Here is a 19,044-nt window from a genome sequence, read left to right as displayed (position 1 = left end):
TCTTGCACTCCAGATACTTATTTTGGACCTTCTCATCCCTCAAACTTCTGATTCCCACTACTACACCGACCATCCACCAGTGTTTAAATCCACAGAATTTGCCTCCACTCACATTTCTATGGAATGTTCATCTTCCTTGGCACTGCATTAAATGCAAATAATCATTCCTTCGTGCCCGAAACATCTTTAATTGGATTTGAGGTCACTACTTCTCACTAATTTTCTCCTCTCTCATTTGTTCCTCCTCAGTCTCCTCTATTAGTTTCACTTTTTCCTTTTCATCTTTAAATTCTGTAATGTACCAGGACTCAAGCTTTCGGTTTCTTCTCATCTCTCTTTAGAGTTAATTTTTTGAGGGTTTAATTCTGTCTCACGGCTTTAAAAAACAACTCCCAAATATCTATATCTAGCCCAGTACACTCTCTTAAACTCTAAACTCACATATGCCATTTTTCATATTCATAGTCTTCCCTGTTTCAGTAAATGGCAACTGCATCCTTTCACTTATAGAGGCCAAAAAAAACGAAGAATCCTCTCTGACTTCTCTCTTTGTCATACTCTTGCTCTTCATCCACCAGCAAATCATATCCATTCTGTCTGCAGAAGGCATCCAGAATCTGAATGGACAGGTAGCATTTTATAGTGGATCAATCTTTCCCCAGACAACTGTAAGCTCCGGACAAAATGCAAAAGACGGCTACCTAAAGGCAGTAGAGAGGGAACAAAAGCCAGTAGCTTCGGGAGGGGAGTCACTTGGAAGACAGGAAGGGCATGGAGTCAGTTTCACGTTTATTTATTTATTTATAGCAAAATTTACCCTAAGGGCAGGTCCCAACCACATCTTAGGGAACAATTAAAATTCTTATGAAAGCCTACAGGTTTGCTTAAAGAACCAGATGACAAAATTCAGGGCAATCAGAATATATTAGCTATGGTTTTTAACAAAATATCACAGATTTAATCATTTAAAGCAACACCCACTTATTATCTCACAGCTTCCGTGGGTCAGGAAGTGAGTGTAAATTAACTGGGTCCTTTGCTCAGGGTCTCACCAGACTAAAATCAAAGTGTCAGCTAGCACTGTGATTGTCCTCTGAGGCTCAAGGCCTCTTCTTAGCTCTCTGGTTTTTGGAAGAATTCATTTCCTTGTGGTTGTCTGACTCAAGTTCCTGTTTTCTTGCCAATAGTTGTTTAGAGATGACTCTCAGCTTCTGGAAAGTGCTCACAGTTTCTTGCCACATGGTTCCTATAAGTAGTTCACAACATGGCCATTTGCTTTCATCCTGGGCAGCAAGGACATGTTTCTCTTCTTCCTCTGTGACCAACTGGAGAAATATTCTCTGCTTTTAAAGAGCCCATCTGATTAGATCAGGCCTACCCAGGGAAATTTTCCTTTTGCCATATGAGGAAACATAATTATAGGAGTAATCATATTTAATAATATTTGTCGGTTCTTCCCGTATTCAAGGGGAGAGGATTATCCTTGGCATGTATACCAGGGGTCAGGGATGTTGGGACCATCGTAGAATCCTGCTTACCATGCATAGGCACTAGAAAATGAGGGGAGACCCTGGAAGAATAGAGTCTAAGAAAGGGAGCCCCAGAATCTGCATACAAACTCTGTTTAAATCTTTGGCTGGTCTCTGGAGCACATATGCAGGGAATGGGCTCCAAGCAGCTCAGGTAAATTTAAAGAAGTGAATTGAGATTAGATTTTTGCCCGATGCGGGGCTTTGTTCTTACTATTTTCTCAGATTAGAATTATCTAACTCTTACTCTCTACCTATAGAAATCCTCTGCTCTCAAGGCTCAATTCACAAGATACACCCTTCTTAACGTGTTCAAGTGGTTCCACAAAATAAGTTTGCAGCTCTCTTTAGATTTATTTAATTCTTCCTTGGGCTATAACTAGGCCACTATGTAGAAAGTGCTTTGAGAGTAAGCAATGGTTTATTTACTTCTGTATACCTAGCATGTTCCATTGTACAGGACAGCTTGTTTGAGCTCAAATTTGTTATATTAAATTGCATCATGATAATAAAAAAGTTGTCCATAATCTACCTCTCTTTTTCATCTAAACCACCATCTTCTCCTTTTTGAATTATTATAATTGCCTTATAATTACTTTTGCCGCTTCTGTTCTTTCTCTATCAAAAGTATTCCCAACATGGTAGCCAACCTACATGCTCAATGCTTTTCCTCTAAGTTCAGCAATAAGACAAGAATGCCCCCTCTTGCCACTTTTATTCAACATAGTATTAGAAACCCTAGCCAGGGTCAATTAGGCAAGAAAAAGAAATAAAACATCCGAATTAGAAAGGAAGGAGTAAAACTATTTGCAGATATTGTGATATTATATATAGGAAACCCTTTAGACTTCACCAAAAAACTGTTGAAATTAATAAATCCAGTGAAGTTATGGATACAAAACCAAATACACAAAAATCTGTTACATTTCTATACACTAATAATGACTGTCAGGAAAATAAATTAGCAAAATAATACTATTTATAATTACATCAAAAAGAATTAAATACCCAAGAATAAATCTGACTAAGGAGGCAAAAGGTCTGTACACTGAAAGCCGTAAGACACTGATGAAAGAAATTGAAAAAAACAAAAACAGGTAAATGGAAAAATTTCTATGCTCATGGATTGGAAGAGTTCGTATTATTAAAATGTCCATACTACCTAAAGCAATCTACAGATTCATGCAATCCCTACCAAAATTCTAAAGACATATTCCATAAAAATAGAACAGAGAATCCTAATATTTGTATGAAACCACAAAAGACTTTGAATAGCCAAAGCAGTCTTGAAAAATGCCAAAACTCCAGTTTTATGCTCCCTGATTTCAAACTATAGTAACCAACACAGTAGCCAAGATACTCATTTTGTTTTTTTTATTTATTTAAAATATTTTATTTATTTATTTTACAGAGAGAGAGAGAGAGAGTGAGAGAGTGCATAAGCAGGGGGAGTGGCAGAGGAAGAGGAAGAAGCAGACCTGCTGCTGAGCAGGGAGCCTGATGATGCAGGGCTCCAAACCAGGACCTTGGGATCTTGACCTGAGCCGAAGACAGATGTTGAACCCACTGAGCCACCCAGGTGCCCCTAAAATAATCATTTAAAAATGCACTACAGATTAAGTAATACCACTCATAAAAGCCCCCTAGGAGGCTCATCTGATTTGGATACAAAGCAACACCTTTCCATTCCATCCTGTAAGGCTTGCGCATAGCCTGCCCTCCCTACTGCCTGATGCTCCCCTCCTGCTCGCGTCTGTGGTCAGGCTAACCGCTGCAGGCCAAGCACACCGCGCTCTCAGGGACTTTTGCATTTGCCTTTCTCTCCACCTGGACTGATCAGTGCCTTCACCTTCTCCAGATCTTTGCTTAAATGTTACTTTGTCAGAGAGGTTTTCCTTGTTACCATGTTTTAGAACCCCCAAGCCAGTGCTGTCTGCTCCCTTTCTTACTTCATTTATTCCGTAGCACTTATTTCCACATGACTTAACAGATATTTCCATACTGATTTTTGTTGCCCATGAGGGCAGGGATTTATCGTTGTCACTACTCTATCCCCAGTGCCTGTAGCAGTGTTCGGCCTACAGAAAGCATTCAGGACAGAGGGTTGAACGAAGGACAGGATTCATGATTTTATGTTTTATTTACATTTTAATTAATTCTCAAACTATGTTATTATATAGGTAGAGCGTTTTTATTACAATGTGCTTCAGGTTTTCTTTCCCCCCTAGATCAATCATGTAATACATTATAAATACATAGCCTTTTTGTAATATTATATCCAAATGATGTTAACATTTCATTGGAGGGCTGAAAAAGCATAAAAATCATGGTAAAATCTAACATTTCTTAAACAGAGCATTCCATTGAATTTTTACAACATACTCTATAATATAGGCATCTGTTATTTCCATTTTAAAAATGAAAAGGCAAAAAATAAGAAAAAATGAATAATTTACCTAAGATACCTTAGTCAGTAAATAGCAGAGCTGAATTCAAAGCGAGGTAGGGCTTATGATCTTGGTGCTCCTCCAGACTCCCTCTCTAAGTATGGCATCTAAATCTGTAAAGAATACTTTGCTGGTGTTTATGTAAGATGCAGTGCCTGAGATTAACTTCTGCAAACTAGAAAGAACGCTGGAGAGAGAGTCAAAAGATGTGAAGTCAAATACCAAATAGCTATGTAACTTTAGGTGGTTTATGAGCCATTCTGAACTTCAGCCTTTCAGCCTCCAGTTGCATTGCAGAATTAAAAGAACTAAATAAGATCATGTATGTGCAAAAGCTCAATAAGCTGTACAGTATTTTGCAGAGTAATTTAGTTTTTAAATAAACTATTCTAAGGGGTGTGCCCTGCATATGAGCTCTCTAAATTTATGGTCAAATGCTTTAGAAGTTTGGTTTAAATTATATACGAATTAAGAATTCTAGCTATTCACCTGGCATCTTGTGAGAACCCAAGGTGGCTCATTACATAGAAGAAATCACCCAAATGCCTCATGAGCTGAACATACTGAAATCATGGTAATAAATGCCAACATCATGATGTGCCTTGTTCTCTCCTTTCAGGTGGATGGCTCATGCTCTTTGCCATCGTACTGAGGCTGGTGGCAGCTTGTCCTGCGTCATGCGTGGTTTGCACCAGAGATGTAACCCTCTGTCAACAGCTAAACTATATAGTAGGTAATAAAACCAATAGCTCTAAAAAGCAGTGTTAAGTGTATCTGGCGAATTTGCTGCCGAGGCTTGCCTTGTGTTGAGTGCTCTCTCGGCTCAGCCTGATAGAGGTAAACTTTCAAAGGGCATGCCTTTCTCAGTGAGGAGAGACTGGTCACATTATCTTCCTGTTTCTGGTGGTCTCAACCAAAACTATGGCAAGACGTTAAGTTACCTTCAGAGGTAGCTGCGATATTTTGCTATTACAGAAGAATACTACCATTTCATGCGGCCACACACATTTTTTAATAATAGAAAAAAAAAAAATCACTTTAATTATATTTTTGTCCATCCTTCGTGCAGTTTGGAGCCCTATCATTTGCTGGGAAAAATATCAATGAATCAGAAACCTGAACTGCAATTGTTCAGCATTAGTAAGATTAAGTGATGTACTAGCAAAACAGATTATTATCAAAGTGCATCTAATTTTGAAAGTCTAGTCTTTTTTTATTGGTGGTAAATGAGCTGTAGAAATGCTAACAAGATACACTGCCTGTATTCATTACATATTGCTTGCTTAAGTCAACAATTTAATAAGACACCTTATTAACAAATTTGAGGAGAATGTGATTTACATCCTGATATCCAAGAGAAGATAAACAAGTTATAAGCTCTGCCAATGGAAAAATTTCAGAAACAAGTCTGAGTTAAGATGGAGTGAAAGAAGACAATTTCATTTCTAAAATCCTATGACTCAATGAAAATTAAGAGAGAGAAGTTATCGTCATCCCTGACAGGAGAGAGACCGTTTCAAGGGTAGTTGGTTGTACACTGTTTCCAATTAGTATTGAAAACGCTTAAACACTAAACTCCTATCCTCTCAAATAGATTTCCTGACTTCACTACATTTTTTTTTCCCCCTGATCAGAGATAGCTGAAGTCTGTAAGAAACATTGCAGCACCTCTATATCTTCCTTCTCATTTACGGAATGCCACATTCACGAAGTTAAATTTCATAAACACAGAGTAGTAAATGGATGACTTGTGAGTGGAGCTCGGGTTTATTCCTAGACAAGAAGTAATTGACAGAATCAATAGCCTCTTCCCTCAGAGTCGACAAATCCCTAGAGAACTGGGGATCCATAAAAATAAAACTCCCTTAACCCATATCAAAAACAATACTGAGAGAAACAAAATGCTAAACTGGCCAGAATTAATAGAGTTCAAATAATCAGCAATAAATACTATACAGAAAAAGACCACAGTTTGAGCTTGTTTGTGCTATAGAGATGGGAGCAATTCTTCCAAAAGAAGACACCATGAAAATCCCTTTTTCACATTTTTGAAATCTCTTTCTTTCAGCAGTACAGTCTGAATTTCATAAGGGAATTGTGATTTGCTTCCCCCCTGGTTGATTGTTCTAATATCACCTGTAGACCTCCCAGGGACAATGGACTCTTCCATCTTTATGGCACTGTCATTTGCAGTCAAAACAATTTTAGCATGATAAAGATGTGTTACAATAACTCCTGATTATAATACATCTTTATTGAGTTAAAACGCTTTGATTTCTAATGACAGAGCAGTGATAGCTCTGAGGTGATTATGGTGAAGGGATTTAACAGTTGGAAGCCCTGAGTACCACCTGTCATCACATGATGTACTTCATTGGAGGGAACAGATATTAGAGTGGAGGCCAAGATGGCCCAGACTATAATGAGAACCCCACTGACAGATCCTCAGGTCGTCTGGAGAGAATAGAGATCCTCACTGAGTTGCCAACTTTTAGCCTGGAGCTAAAAAGCAGAAACCAACACTCCTTCTCACTCCTCCCACCCAACTTCTACCTTTAGGTTTGAGAGAAAAGATGACTGAGTTCACAGCATAAATATACACTGCTCGTGGAAAACTGGCCATGAAACTTAGACACATGCGTGGCTCATGGATAAATCTGTCTTGGGCTGGCAGGCCTGGAGTGGGTCAGTACACAGCCTCACAGAGAGGAAGCCTAAAATGCCACTTTCAAAAACAAAACCAAAAATAAAACCAAATTCAAAACCAAAAACAAAAATTGATGGTGATAATTCCAAACAGTGAATTAACTTTGACATCGAAAGGAACAGATGGGTTTATGTTTCTCAAATAAACATGTCATAGAAACAAAGAACATAAAAATCCATCATTCTGATAAAGAGCCAGCTTCCCCTTAAACCGAGAAATCAGGGAATTTTTTTCATTTTGTTTGTTTTTCTTACCCAGGTGGTTAGATTGTTCAGAGGGCACTGAGTATCTTTGCTCTCCACTGCACTCCCCTCCCGCTTGTGTGTATCTTGCTGCTAGTTTGTGCTTTTCTTCCCCACAGCAGCCCCTGCGACCACGAAGGTTTTAATCATCACTGATGGATACCTCTCCGCCATAGAGAGCACAAATCTCTCCCTCTTGTTTAATCTTGCCTTGCTCTCCTTGAGCAGAAATGGCATCGCGGACATTCGGGAAGATGCCTTGCATGGCCTCTCAGGGTTGCGGACACTGTTGCTGGAGCACAACCAAATATCCAGCTCTTCGCTTACTGATCTCACCTTCAGCGAGCTTCACGGTCTGCAGGTGCTCGTGCTTAGCAATAATGCTCTGCATACCCTTCGGGGGTCCTGGTTCCGGAACACCAAGGGCCTGACCCGGCTCCACCTGGATGGGAATCAGATCACTAACCTGACAGGCACTTCCTTCGGAGGCGTGAAGCTGCACCGTCTTAGGCATCTGGATTTATCTAACAATTTTATTTCCTACATTGGGAAAGATGCTTTCCAGCCCTTTCCTCAACTACAGGAAGTGGACCTTTCTCGAAATAGGTTGGCCCACATGCCAGATGTTTTCACTCCACTGAAGCAGCTAATCCTTCTGAGTTTAGATAAGAACCAGTGGAGCTGCTCTTGTGATCTCTACCCCCTTGCCCGGTTTTTAAGAAACTATGTTAAGTCTTCGGCTCGCATGCTCCGGAATGCCCAGGACCTAAGTTGTCAGCCATCTGTCGCGGCTGTGGCCACCGCAAAGAGTGTGCTAAAGCTGTCTGAGACCAACTGTGACTCCAAGGTCTCCAACTTCACTCTGGTTTTAAAGAACAGAAGTCCCCTCCTCCCGGGGCAGGATGTGGCTCTGCTGACTGTCCTTGGCTTTGCAGGTATGCCAGGGAGAAGTGTGCGCAGCTCATTTCCATGCTCTTAAAATACACTAAATGATGCCTTTCCCAGGCGATTTGGGGAAATTTTCCAGGGCTTGTGGAAGGGAGAGGTTGTCAGTAGATGTGGGAGGATGTTGATTGACCTGGAACAGGTTGTAAGAATTTCCTGTTGCAGAGAAGCTGTGTAACAGAGGAAAGGGTCTTGGACCAGAATTCAAGAACTCTAGTCTTAGTATAATAACCACTGTAATTCCGAGTCAGTCACCTTACCATTCAGATTCAGTTTTCTTGTCTGTAATGCAGGAATAGTATCTACATTTTATCAATCTTCCATTTGTCACGAAACACTGGGACATTCATTAAAACACTAGAAATAGGGATTAAAAAGTGATGAGACATTGTCTCTTTCTTCAAGGTGCTCTCGTCCGTGTGCCCCTCTGTGGTATAGTAAGAATCAGTGGGCTTAACCAGGTGCACGAGGAGTTGGTAGTATGGAAATCACATGCATCCTGCTCTAGAGTGCTTGTACAGCACAAACATTTAGTGTATGAGCTCTGCAGTTAGATCACCCAGGTTTGAATCCTGACTGCCCTCTTACTTGCTCTGTGACCTTGGGGAAGTTATTTAACCTCTCTGTGCCTTGCTTTCCGCCTATTTGGGGGTTTTGAATTCTTGTGAGATTTCTGTTTATCAACTCATTCATAAACTTGGCCCATACCTCCCCGGACTGACTAAAGAGAAGATAATTTTCAACTCTTTAATTTTTCTAAGGTAGTTTAAACATCTCTTAACTATACATCAACTATTGTTACCTCTCACTGGGTGAATGATATAAAGTGATACTTAATATCATTAGTCAAAGACCAAATATACATGAGATTTCTTGAGTTATCTACCTGGATGTGTGTTTCCCCCCTATGCTTGCAGTGAGTGTGTGGTGAAATCCTTTGCACTTGTGGGTAACCATGGTGATGAGGTGTGTGTGGGGGGTGGGGGGAGTGCCCCAAAGCGAGAACACCAGAGGTTTGCAAATGACATCCAGGACTGAACTGATGTATTTTGAATATGTGCTATAAATAATTGTTCCATAGCAGGTTTCCAGCAAAACTTGAACATCAGATTTTTAACTCCTGACAGTTATACTTTTAATCAGAATAGATGGGCACCAGTGTCCGGTCTAAACAATGGAACTACCATCAGCGGTAATCTGATTCACTTGGAAGTGAATTTAAATCCTCCCAGAAAGATAAATTATTTCAAAAACTATGTAACCATGTCAGTAATTATGTGTGTTAAGAAATAATTTACCATAAAAGACCAAAGCAACAGGGCAGGGAATTTTACTTTAAATGTACTAGAATAGTAGAACTCAAGTGCTAGTTCTACAGAATAATTAATAGATATTCCAATAAAAACATACACAGATGCACATGTAAACAACATGTTGTGAGGTTCAAAGAGATTTGGGTAATGGTGGATTAAACAAAGTGATGCAGGTTTCTTTACTGCAGCATTTTTCTAATTTCTAATGAGCATTATGATCATTAAGAGGAAGATACAATGTGGAATGTTTCTTAAATTTACTTAATCATTAACTCTTTTTTCACAGAGGATTTCATTAAATTCGTGTTTTGTAGGGCATCATTTTGGAAATATTACAATGGACTAATTTTCAATATCTTCTAGGTATTTTCTGTATCTATTTTCAGAAAAAATTTACTACCAAATTACATTACTATAGAAATGGATATAAATTCTGGAAGATTCAAAGGTTTTGTCAAAATAATAGGAAGCTTATTATGCACGGACAAATTCTGATGAGTTATAAGTATGATTATACACAAGTTATAATGTGTAAAATTATCATTAGGTATCTCTCTGAGTGATTGTTAAAAATATTTTTAGGAAATATTTGTCTTAAAAAAATTCCTACTATACAATTTATTCTATTAAGATTCTAGTCCCTCTGAAGTAAAAATGTAATTAATAACCTATAACTGTCGATTGTGGGGAAAAGACTTAGAACTATAATTTGACCCTTGAATCCCTTTCTTTCTTAGGCTGTAGAAAAATCATCAAAATTCCAGAGAATATAAAAAATCAAATTCAGTGAATTGAAAACTAATAAGTGGTTGTTTGGCATCATACTCTAATATCTTAAAACCTCCCATTCTGTGAATTGGTTGATGAAAGGAGAAAGATTTCATGAAGCTGTAACATTTCCAGCAAGGACTTATCATTAAATTTTGCTTTTTGTTGTTGTTGTTTTTCCAACTCAGAAAGATTGTTAGAACACTTTTTAAAAATAGCAACAATGCCCATGGCAATGAAAATTCAACTATCTTCTTAATAGCATGTTCAGCCTGCCTACAAGCTTCATTTGCTGCTTTTTGCTCTCTGCACTGATAGAAAGTGACCATACCTGAGCAATGCGATGCACACACCCTTCTAGCATCAACAGCAGGAGAGTGAGTAGATCCTTGCCATTTAGATGCAATTAGAGGGAAAACTTCACCCTATAATCAGATTATGCCTACTCTCATTTCAATGGCTGATGCATGTGTTTAAGAAAATTTAGATCTTTCTTTTCTTTATTATTTGGCTTAGTAACTGTATCAGCCATATCAAGCGATAGTATGGACTTTCTCTCCTCCCACACCCAACAGCTGAGTCTTCTAGGACCTAATAGGGAATATCAAAATGAAACAACAGCAGTAGGAATCATAACCATAAACCACAATGATGATTCACTGAACCTATGATCAAAGTTTACTATGTGTTACATGTCACATATATTATCTCATTTAATTACTGAGTGGTATTAATCATTCTCATTTGATAGGGGAGAAAAAATAAGGCTCAGAGAGGTTAGAAAACTTGCTCAAGGAAGGTGTCAGAACAAAGCTTTGAATCCTGAGTTTTCTTACTCCCTGTAAGACATATGGAGTGGTTCTAAAATTTTATTATTTTTGTATGTTTTTAATATTTTAAAGCCAAAAGTCTTTTTTGGAATTACCCTAGCTCTAGGCAATAAAGGGTCTGATCTAAGTTTTGCTATTGCTTTTAAAAAAATTGTTGTGTCTTTAATAGAGATTAAGTTATGTCAAAATGTGATAGTACTAAGAATATACTATCACAAAAAAATTAAAGTGGGGCTTATAAGACCTCAAGATCTGGTAAACTACCTAAAGCTTGATGGTTTTTACCAGAGGCTGCTATTCACTTTGGTTAATCTTCATCTTTAACAGAAAAATGAAGAAATCATGGCCTGATACTTTCTCTTTTCTTTCAAGTTCAAAAAATATCATGTTTTCATTAAATTGTCTGCAGTAGAGGGAACCAGGCATGGTGCAATCAATCAAAAAGTCTAAAATGTTGACCTCATCTCTTTCACTGTCCTCATTTCCAGAGTCAGGAAACTGAGTTCTCCAGGGGAACTGACTTGCCTAAGGTCACACAGCAATTTGTGGTCAGAGCTGGACTTAGAAAACAGAGCTCCTAACTTAGTTGATACTGACACCATGTCTACCCCATCACCATTTTGGAGATTTGTAAAGTTAGACCACTCAGTGCATTTCATTAAGAAAACTCATAAACAGAATCCCTTCTGTTTACTTAAGAATATTCAATAAACATTCCGGTAAGCCTGTGTGAGAGTTGAGGGTACTGGAGATAAGATGTCGAACAAAACTGTAAAGGTCCATTTTCTCTCAGCACTTAATTCTAGCAGGGGAAGACAGACAGTGAACGAGCAAGCAAGTAAGCAAACACAGTAATTTTATACTGTTATAAGGGCTAAGAAAAAAGGAAATGACTAGGACAGAGAGGGAAGTGCGGTATAACTCTAGAGACTTTGGTTTGAACATCTAGGCAGTTGAGCATGCCTTTTGTCAAGATGGGAAACGGTGAAGTAGAAACAGGTGAGACTCTGTGTGTGTTTGAGAAACACTACCCTTTGCAGGTTTATTCAGAGGATAAGTTATACATACGTAGAACATGAACGGACAGTTCCAGACAGTCTGAGATTAGATGTCAGTCATGATTTTGTGGGAGTTCATAGAAGGGAGTGATCTTTGCAAGATGGAAAAAACAGCAAAGGTATCGAGAAATTCAGAGGTACAGATTTAGTTTTTAAAGGATAAATAAATTTAGAAAAAAATTCAAATAAACAGAGATAAGGGAAAAAACTGCAAGAGTCACAAAACCTTGTGTATGCGAGGGGCATACACAAAACCTTAGAAATACCTTAAGACTAGTGAACTGAAGAGTTTGAAACACAGTGTTTAAATAATGAAAAATGAAAAATTAGGCAAAGGAGGGAGGTTACAGCCAGATTGCGCTGAGACTTGGATGCCCAGGGATTTGGCCTTTATGCTAATCAGAAGTCAATGACTTTTTCTGGGGTAGGGGGTGAATCTTAGGGATGAAAAAAATACAACAATAGGAGGGGGTTATGATATATGGGAATTTCAGGGTATGTACTAAATGTAGTCTACTATTTCCTAATAAGAAATAGGAAATTTGGTTTCCTACAGGCAGAAGATTTTAATGCAAGAATGATTTTATCTTGAATGAATCTCAGTCCATGAAAAAAAACTCCTTTTTTCCACCAAAGGCATTCCAGATGGTATTTTTCTTATAATTTTTAATAGGCTACAAAGAGAGCTCCAAATTAACAGACAGAACAATGTTGATTAAACAGCCTCTGTCTGCATTGGTATTTTTCTTCATGGTGATAGACTTCCCACCCATTCTGATGCCCTTTAAACCATTAACCTTGATATTTGCGGATTTCACATTTGGTGATTTATATGTTTCTTCCTTTGATGTTATCTTTTAATGGTCTCTCTATTTGTCACAGGAGCTGTTGGTCTCACTTGCCTAGGTTTAGTTGTATTTAACTGGAAACTCCAACAAGGCAGAGCAAATGAACACACATCAGAAAACCTTTGTTGCAGAACCTTCGATGAATCCCTGTGTGCTCATGAGGCAAGAAATTACCACGCTAAGGGATACTGTAACTGCCACTTAACTCAGGAAAACGAGATAAAGGTCATGTCCATTGTGGGGTCCAGAAAGGAAATGCCACTTTTACAGGAAAACAGCCATGAAGCAGCACTGGCCTCTGAGTCCACAGCCCCTGACGGATCATTTAGAAACCTGAAAGGTAAAGACCATGGGGCAGACAGCACTTTCTTCTGCTTTGGTGGCAGATTGCTGCAGTCAGGATGTTCAGAGCCTCCTGGGAATATGGCAGCTTTTAATGAAGCAGGCTTACTTACAAGACATTGTCCAAAGAGAGTTAAAGAGCTAAGGAATCATGAGCCTGGGGAAGTCCAACCTCCAACTTTGCCACAGCATGTAACAAGAACAATAGGTGAGTTGCCTTGTTTCAGAGGATCCCACTGTTTAAATTCCTCCAAAAGACATAATTTCCTTAAAAGTAGAATGCTATAAAAATCATTGTGTCATACCAGTCTGTCCTTCTTCTAAAGATACTAGATCTGTATGTATCTGCATGTATGTTTGGGGTAAGGTGTAGATGAGGACTCCCCCACCCTCAGGAGCTGAGAGTAAGTATATCTTATGCCTGTTGGAAAGTGAGTTTGTGACCCAACATCTAACAAGTTTCTTTTTCTTCTCCTCCTCCTCCTCCTCCTCCTCTTCTTCTTCTTCTTCTTCTTCTTCTTCTTTTTTTTTTTTTTTTTTAAAGAAAAGCAGGCTTTTAAATAGCAATATGCTGTTAAGATTTATGGGAGGCTGAGTATCGGCTTCTATTCCGACATCCTTCGAGCTCTAATGCCAATTCTGCAGTAAGCGACCTTCTCAGAGCATGACATGTTAGAAGAATGGGCCTTCTAATGCTAGTGATTCATTTCAGGAATGATGTCAAGACACACACTTTGCTTGCTGAGCTGTCAAGGATGATAACTTTCCAGTCCAGGGAAAGTCAGGACTTCATTCATCGTCCCATGTTGGGAGCCAAGTGAATCTGGCCATGACATCTACCCACTGTACATGGGCAATGTCAATATTTAGGTGGAGGCAATGAATTAAATGTCTTCCTTTTCCTTCCTGAATAGTAAGGTGATGCTTTCAGGCTCAGCAGTGAAAACTTTGACAGCTTTTCTGTAAAGAGGTTCCTGTCATTTATTTGAATTGGTTTACAATGAGCAGAGCTTTCTCTCAGAATATGAATGGTGGAGGTACAGCACCAAGAAATTCTCACTGTCAGGATATGGCCCTTAAGATGGATTTGGGGACAATTGGAAAAGAATGAAACTGTATGTTATTTCATGTGTGGCATAAGGCAGGCCATTGCATTCCCCCGACTCCAGTTCTTACTAGTTTCTAGGGTCTGATGATTTGACTCAAGAGAGGAGTAGCCAAAGTTTTAAAAAAAAAAAAGTCTGTCATAGAAACCAGATCAGACTGGCTTTATTTTAGAAAGAAAGAAACACTTACCCTTTCAATAGAGCCACACTTCAGGCAGTTGTTTAGCTTTGTCCAATGCCTTAACTTTTCTGTGGGAAACCCTTTTACTGAAGGGAATGTTGTCTCTTAACCATTTAAAACCCAGTCCCTTGTTTCACACAGAGAACACAGTTGTTTGTCAAATCAATACATTTACTTTTGAGAAAAACTTGAAATTCTGCTACATGTCAGGCATTGTACTGGAGATGGAATGAATAGGTATCGGAGGAGAAAACAACCAAGGCCACGTTTGCTTTTGAAGAGAAGTCAGTAAGAGTCAATGTCACTCTTATTATGTCTCCAAACTTGGAAACACAGAATCACAGTATTTCAGGAGTAGGGAAGATTTAGAGATGATCTAGTCTGATAGTTCTGAATATTTATCTTTGAGTCACAGAACTCTCTTGGAATCTGATAAAAGCTAAAATTCTTTCCCCAGAATAATTTTATATCCACATAAAATTCCCATCTAAGTCTTATCTCTTGATACCCATTGAGTAAGTAGCTTCCCCAAGGTCCCCCAGAAAATTGAAGGCACATCTTAAGAGTCAGATGCTAGTGTGAAGACTAGCTCACGTCTTCCTTTCGATCTCTGAACAGTAATACTCCTTTCTTCCTTTGGATAAAACAAACAACTTCAGAAGACAAGAGAAAGTATACTGAGAAGATGTTATTTTAAACCTAACATGCATTGTACTTAAGAGGATAGGGTTTAGTGTCAGACAGACCTGGGTCAAGTTCTGCCGATATGGACATGTGGAAATGTGATGGGTAGAAGCATTTCACCTCTCTAAGCATCTTTCTTCATCTATGAAAGTGACAGGACAACAGGACTTGTCCAGTGGATCAGATCTCTTGAGAATATTAAATGAGATAATGAAGGTACTGTATTTAGCACAGTGCCTGGCTCTTAGTAGATGCTTAATTAATGGTAAATATTACTATTTTTTTGGTCATTATTATTATTTAACAGGTATCATTAATATCATATTAACATGTATCATTTAAAATTCACAGAGATTCCTGCAATACAGACCAGACCATATTCCAGAATACTCATTCATTTAAAAAAATATTTAATTAATCCTATATTAAGTGATGGGAAATTAAACAGGTATGGCCTCTGCTTTGATGAAGCCAGTAGTAGTATCACAGGTATTTCTTTTTTGTGGTTGAAGGTATCTTGTGTTTGAAACCTAAACACTACTCAATACAGTATCATGTTCTTCCTAATATTTAGTTCTAACTGGGAAATTAATGCAGAAAACTATTGTGATGGCCATTTGAAAAGAGCTTAGATATTATTCATATTTAAAGCTAACCTAACCAACAACCAATGTAAAGATTTACAACTATGAATGTTTTTATTTCTAATTCTGAACTTTTAATTCAGCATTGCAACTATTAAAATGGGGCCGTAAAGGGTAGCTTTGTAAACTCCCCAAAGTCTTTTGTAGGTTTGGTTAAAAATTAGGAAGTATCCAAGAATTGCCATCTCAGAGGCATCATTTTTTGCACCTTTCATAAGGTTTCTAAGCATCTGTTCGGTTGGGGTAATAAAACTCTGCTCAGTGCTAAATTTCTGCATTTATTGTTCAGCAGATATCAACAATGACACATTCAGGAGGAGATATGCAACATCCGCTTCAGTGTTGGCAAGAGAAAGTCTTGAAAAGCATTTAACAAATGAATCATGGCAGCCTCCAGTAGAAAAAAAAGACAGTGGCTTACAACCTCACAGGCAGAGACATTTTATTACAGGTTCATCATCCCAGCCTTGTGAGCCCGAGGAACACTGTGTACAACAGATCTTACAAAAACATAGATCAAAATATGATGATCCTTGTGGACCGTTAAAATGGAGCAGGCCTAGCTATTTTCAGCCAAACAGTTCTCTTATCTGTAAGTATGTGCCCTGTGATCAATTTCAAGATTACGTGAAAGAAAAGAAGCCAAATCGTCAAGAACATTCAAAGGCCAAGAAAGAGCAGATCCAAATTAACAGCGCAATAGAAAAATTCCTTATGAGGGAGGACAGCCCAGAGTTATCAAGGTTATCAACAAAAATCAAGAAAACATATTCCCCTAAGAGGGTTAGCTTCTGTGATCCTGATTTAGTAGAAAAAAATCATCTGGTGATGTCGTCTAAAACATCAACCCACTGGAAACAGCAGAAAACTCAAAGTAGCCCCCTGACCAAGTTGGATCTCAAAAAATGTGGCAATCCTCAGGAGGGAAACAAAGGAGGAAATCGGTCTGCTGATCCACAGATTCCGAAAAAGAAGAGAACCAGTCAATCTGACCTCAAAGGGAAAATTAAAAAACAAAATTCAAGGATAAAATTAAACTCACACCCATTCAGAAAAGTCAAAGTCCATCCAGAAAAATCATTGTCAGAACTCCCAAAGAAATGCAAACAGGTATTGTTACTGCCGCATAAATTACCTAAAGCTTCTCAGAAAGAAGCTGATATAAACCTTGTGTCCTCTGCAGATTTTCCCCAACAGCCAGTGAGTAACAACAACTGTGATAAACTCACTTCAAAGAGCATTCCTCTCAAACATGCTCCAAAGCAGACCCCGTATTACCAACAAGACACTAAAAAGACTCCTCCGCTCAGTGCTAATGACTTACCTGTAGTCACCCAGAGGTCCAGGGAAGGCAACTGTCACCCTAATGGCCTCATTCCTGATAGCAATGCATCAGCACTGCCTCTATCCACACCCATCATAGCTGAACACAGTCAGGCAAGCTCTCAATTTTCAAATGAGCAAGTGGAAGGTGCAACTCCCCTTGCATTGGAAGTACCCAAGTATTTACCAGCTACTTGGGAAAATACAGAAAGTGATGTTTTACCCCCCAGCATTTCCAGGGGGTCTACTGACCAAGGGGCAACAGAGCCCACTGAGCACAGGGAGCAGGACAAATCCAAGATCATTGGGCCAAATCAGTTTTCTTTGTCCCTGGGGAATCAAACACAATTTGTAGATGGCCACAAAATGGACACCAATAAAGAACATACCTTAAATCAAAATGAAACCTTGAAACATGTAGAGCAACACTCAAGTCACACACAACTTGGAAATGAGGAAAAAATGTTGATGCCCAAATGGAATATATCACATCAAATTGTGGAACGTTGTATCATGGATGAGGGAAATGATGTAGGAATAAAACCTCCCCAAAGAGAAACTGATGATTCCGCTCTCATTTCCTCTGAGACACAAGCCACAGGCGACCTAACTTCGATGAAGAAAAATTCTATTCCATACCAAAATAGAACAGAGATTCCCAAAGATATCAGTACTTCTCTTAGTACTCAAGCCATTTGGAATCCAACCAACAGTGACAAAAAAGAAACTGATAGCACAAAGGCATTGCCCAGAGATGATGGCACTGAAATACTAGGGATAAAAATATTAGGGAAAGAATAGAATAAAATGTTGGATGGAAACAAGGCAGATTCTAGTACATTAATTAGGACTGCACAGTTGACCTTAAAAGGTAGTAGAAAAGAAATGCAGCAAACTTGGGAAAATGGAAAAAGTGAAAAACATATGTTGTATGATTCAAGCTCTGCTGAGGCTACTATTACAGCTAAGGATTTGAGTATCACATGTTCCCCGGAAGCTGAAAATAGTCCTCGTAGTGAAATAGATCTCAGAATTAACTATAATTTGCAAGATTTCGGAGAAGTTCAAAATATTCAACCAGATAAAGATGACAGAGCTCATAAAGGAGGTGCAGTGGCAGTGCAGACACATCTAGTGCTTTCCTCTTCACCAGAGTTAAAAGACATGAGTTTTGAGATGAGAAATAAGGTGCCTCTAATTCCTTGAACAATAAATGAGACTGGAAGCTCTGCTCCAAAACCTACACTGTATCCGCCATCTGCTGATTGTGCTAATCCCTCACCTTTAGAGGCAGAACTTAACTAATCATCATTTTCTATTTTAGCTTTCTTCAAAAGGACACACAAACACCCCCTAGTCTTTGCAGGCATTCCAAATGCATTCTTTTGGAGGAAAAGTCCTCAGGAACTCTTGGTTGTCAATGAAGTAAAAGTACATGACTGCATAGAATGCAAAAATCAAAGATGGAGCCACAAGATAGGTTTGACACATTTAACTGAATTTGCTTCTCTGAGAAATAGAAAAATGGGAAAGAAAAGTTTTGCCTAGTTCTGAGAAAGAAAGCAAACATCAAAAAAAAAAAAAAAGCCTTAAGCAAATGAAAGATTAAAGAAGAAAAAAGTACTTGAACAGATTTACACTTGATGTTTATTTTATGGAAATTACTATACACATCTCAATTAGTGGTATTACAATATTGCTTTCTACATAGATGATTATATATTCATATTTGTGCCTGATCTGTTTTCCTAATTATGGTATGAAAATAAAAATTGAGCTTTGTTTGTTAACTGTAGTCTAGCTGATATGCATATTCCTATATTTCAACCATTTGCAACTGTTATGTTGACAATTATCCTAGATCTTAAGTAGAGTTTTTAAAACCTATTATTTCTCTAAGAGAAAAAAAAAAAAATTAAGGATTTCCAGGGGATGTAAGCTAGTTCTGTAAAACTTGTAAAATCCTCTAAATCCACTAGGTGGCGATCTCGGCTTCAATCATTTTAGAAGAACAAATGGAGCTTCAAGATCAACACAATGGATCCTGAACAAAGGGAATTTTAACAAGCTTTATTGC

General features: G+C 38.4%; 2 protein-coding genes across 5 annotated transcripts in view; one reads left to right on the top strand and one right to left on the bottom strand.

The window, feature by feature from the left end:
- LOC101680385 (serine/threonine-protein kinase TNNI3K) overlaps positions 1-19,044 on the bottom strand; it is a 329,700-nt gene that overhangs the window by 55,033 nt on the left and 255,623 nt on the right. The window lies entirely within an intron of this gene.
- Positions 4,607-19,015, top strand: LRRC53 (leucine rich repeat containing 53). The gene is given in 4 exon segments (XM_045064920.1): positions 4,607-4,709; positions 7,045-7,860; positions 12,722-13,237; positions 15,937-19,015. Coding segments are annotated over 4 exon segments (3,771 nt in total). The 3' UTR covers positions 18,273-19,015.

The sequence above is a fragment of the Mustela putorius genome, unplaced genomic scaffold, assembly GCF_011764305.1.
Source record: "Mustela putorius furo isolate JIRA1106 unplaced genomic scaffold, ASM1176430v1.1 tig00003853_pilon_pilon_pilon, whole genome shotgun sequence".
Lineage (NCBI taxonomy): Eukaryota > Metazoa > Chordata > Mammalia > Carnivora > Mustelidae > Mustela > Mustela putorius.
This window is presented reverse-complemented; position numbering and strand designations above follow the sequence as displayed.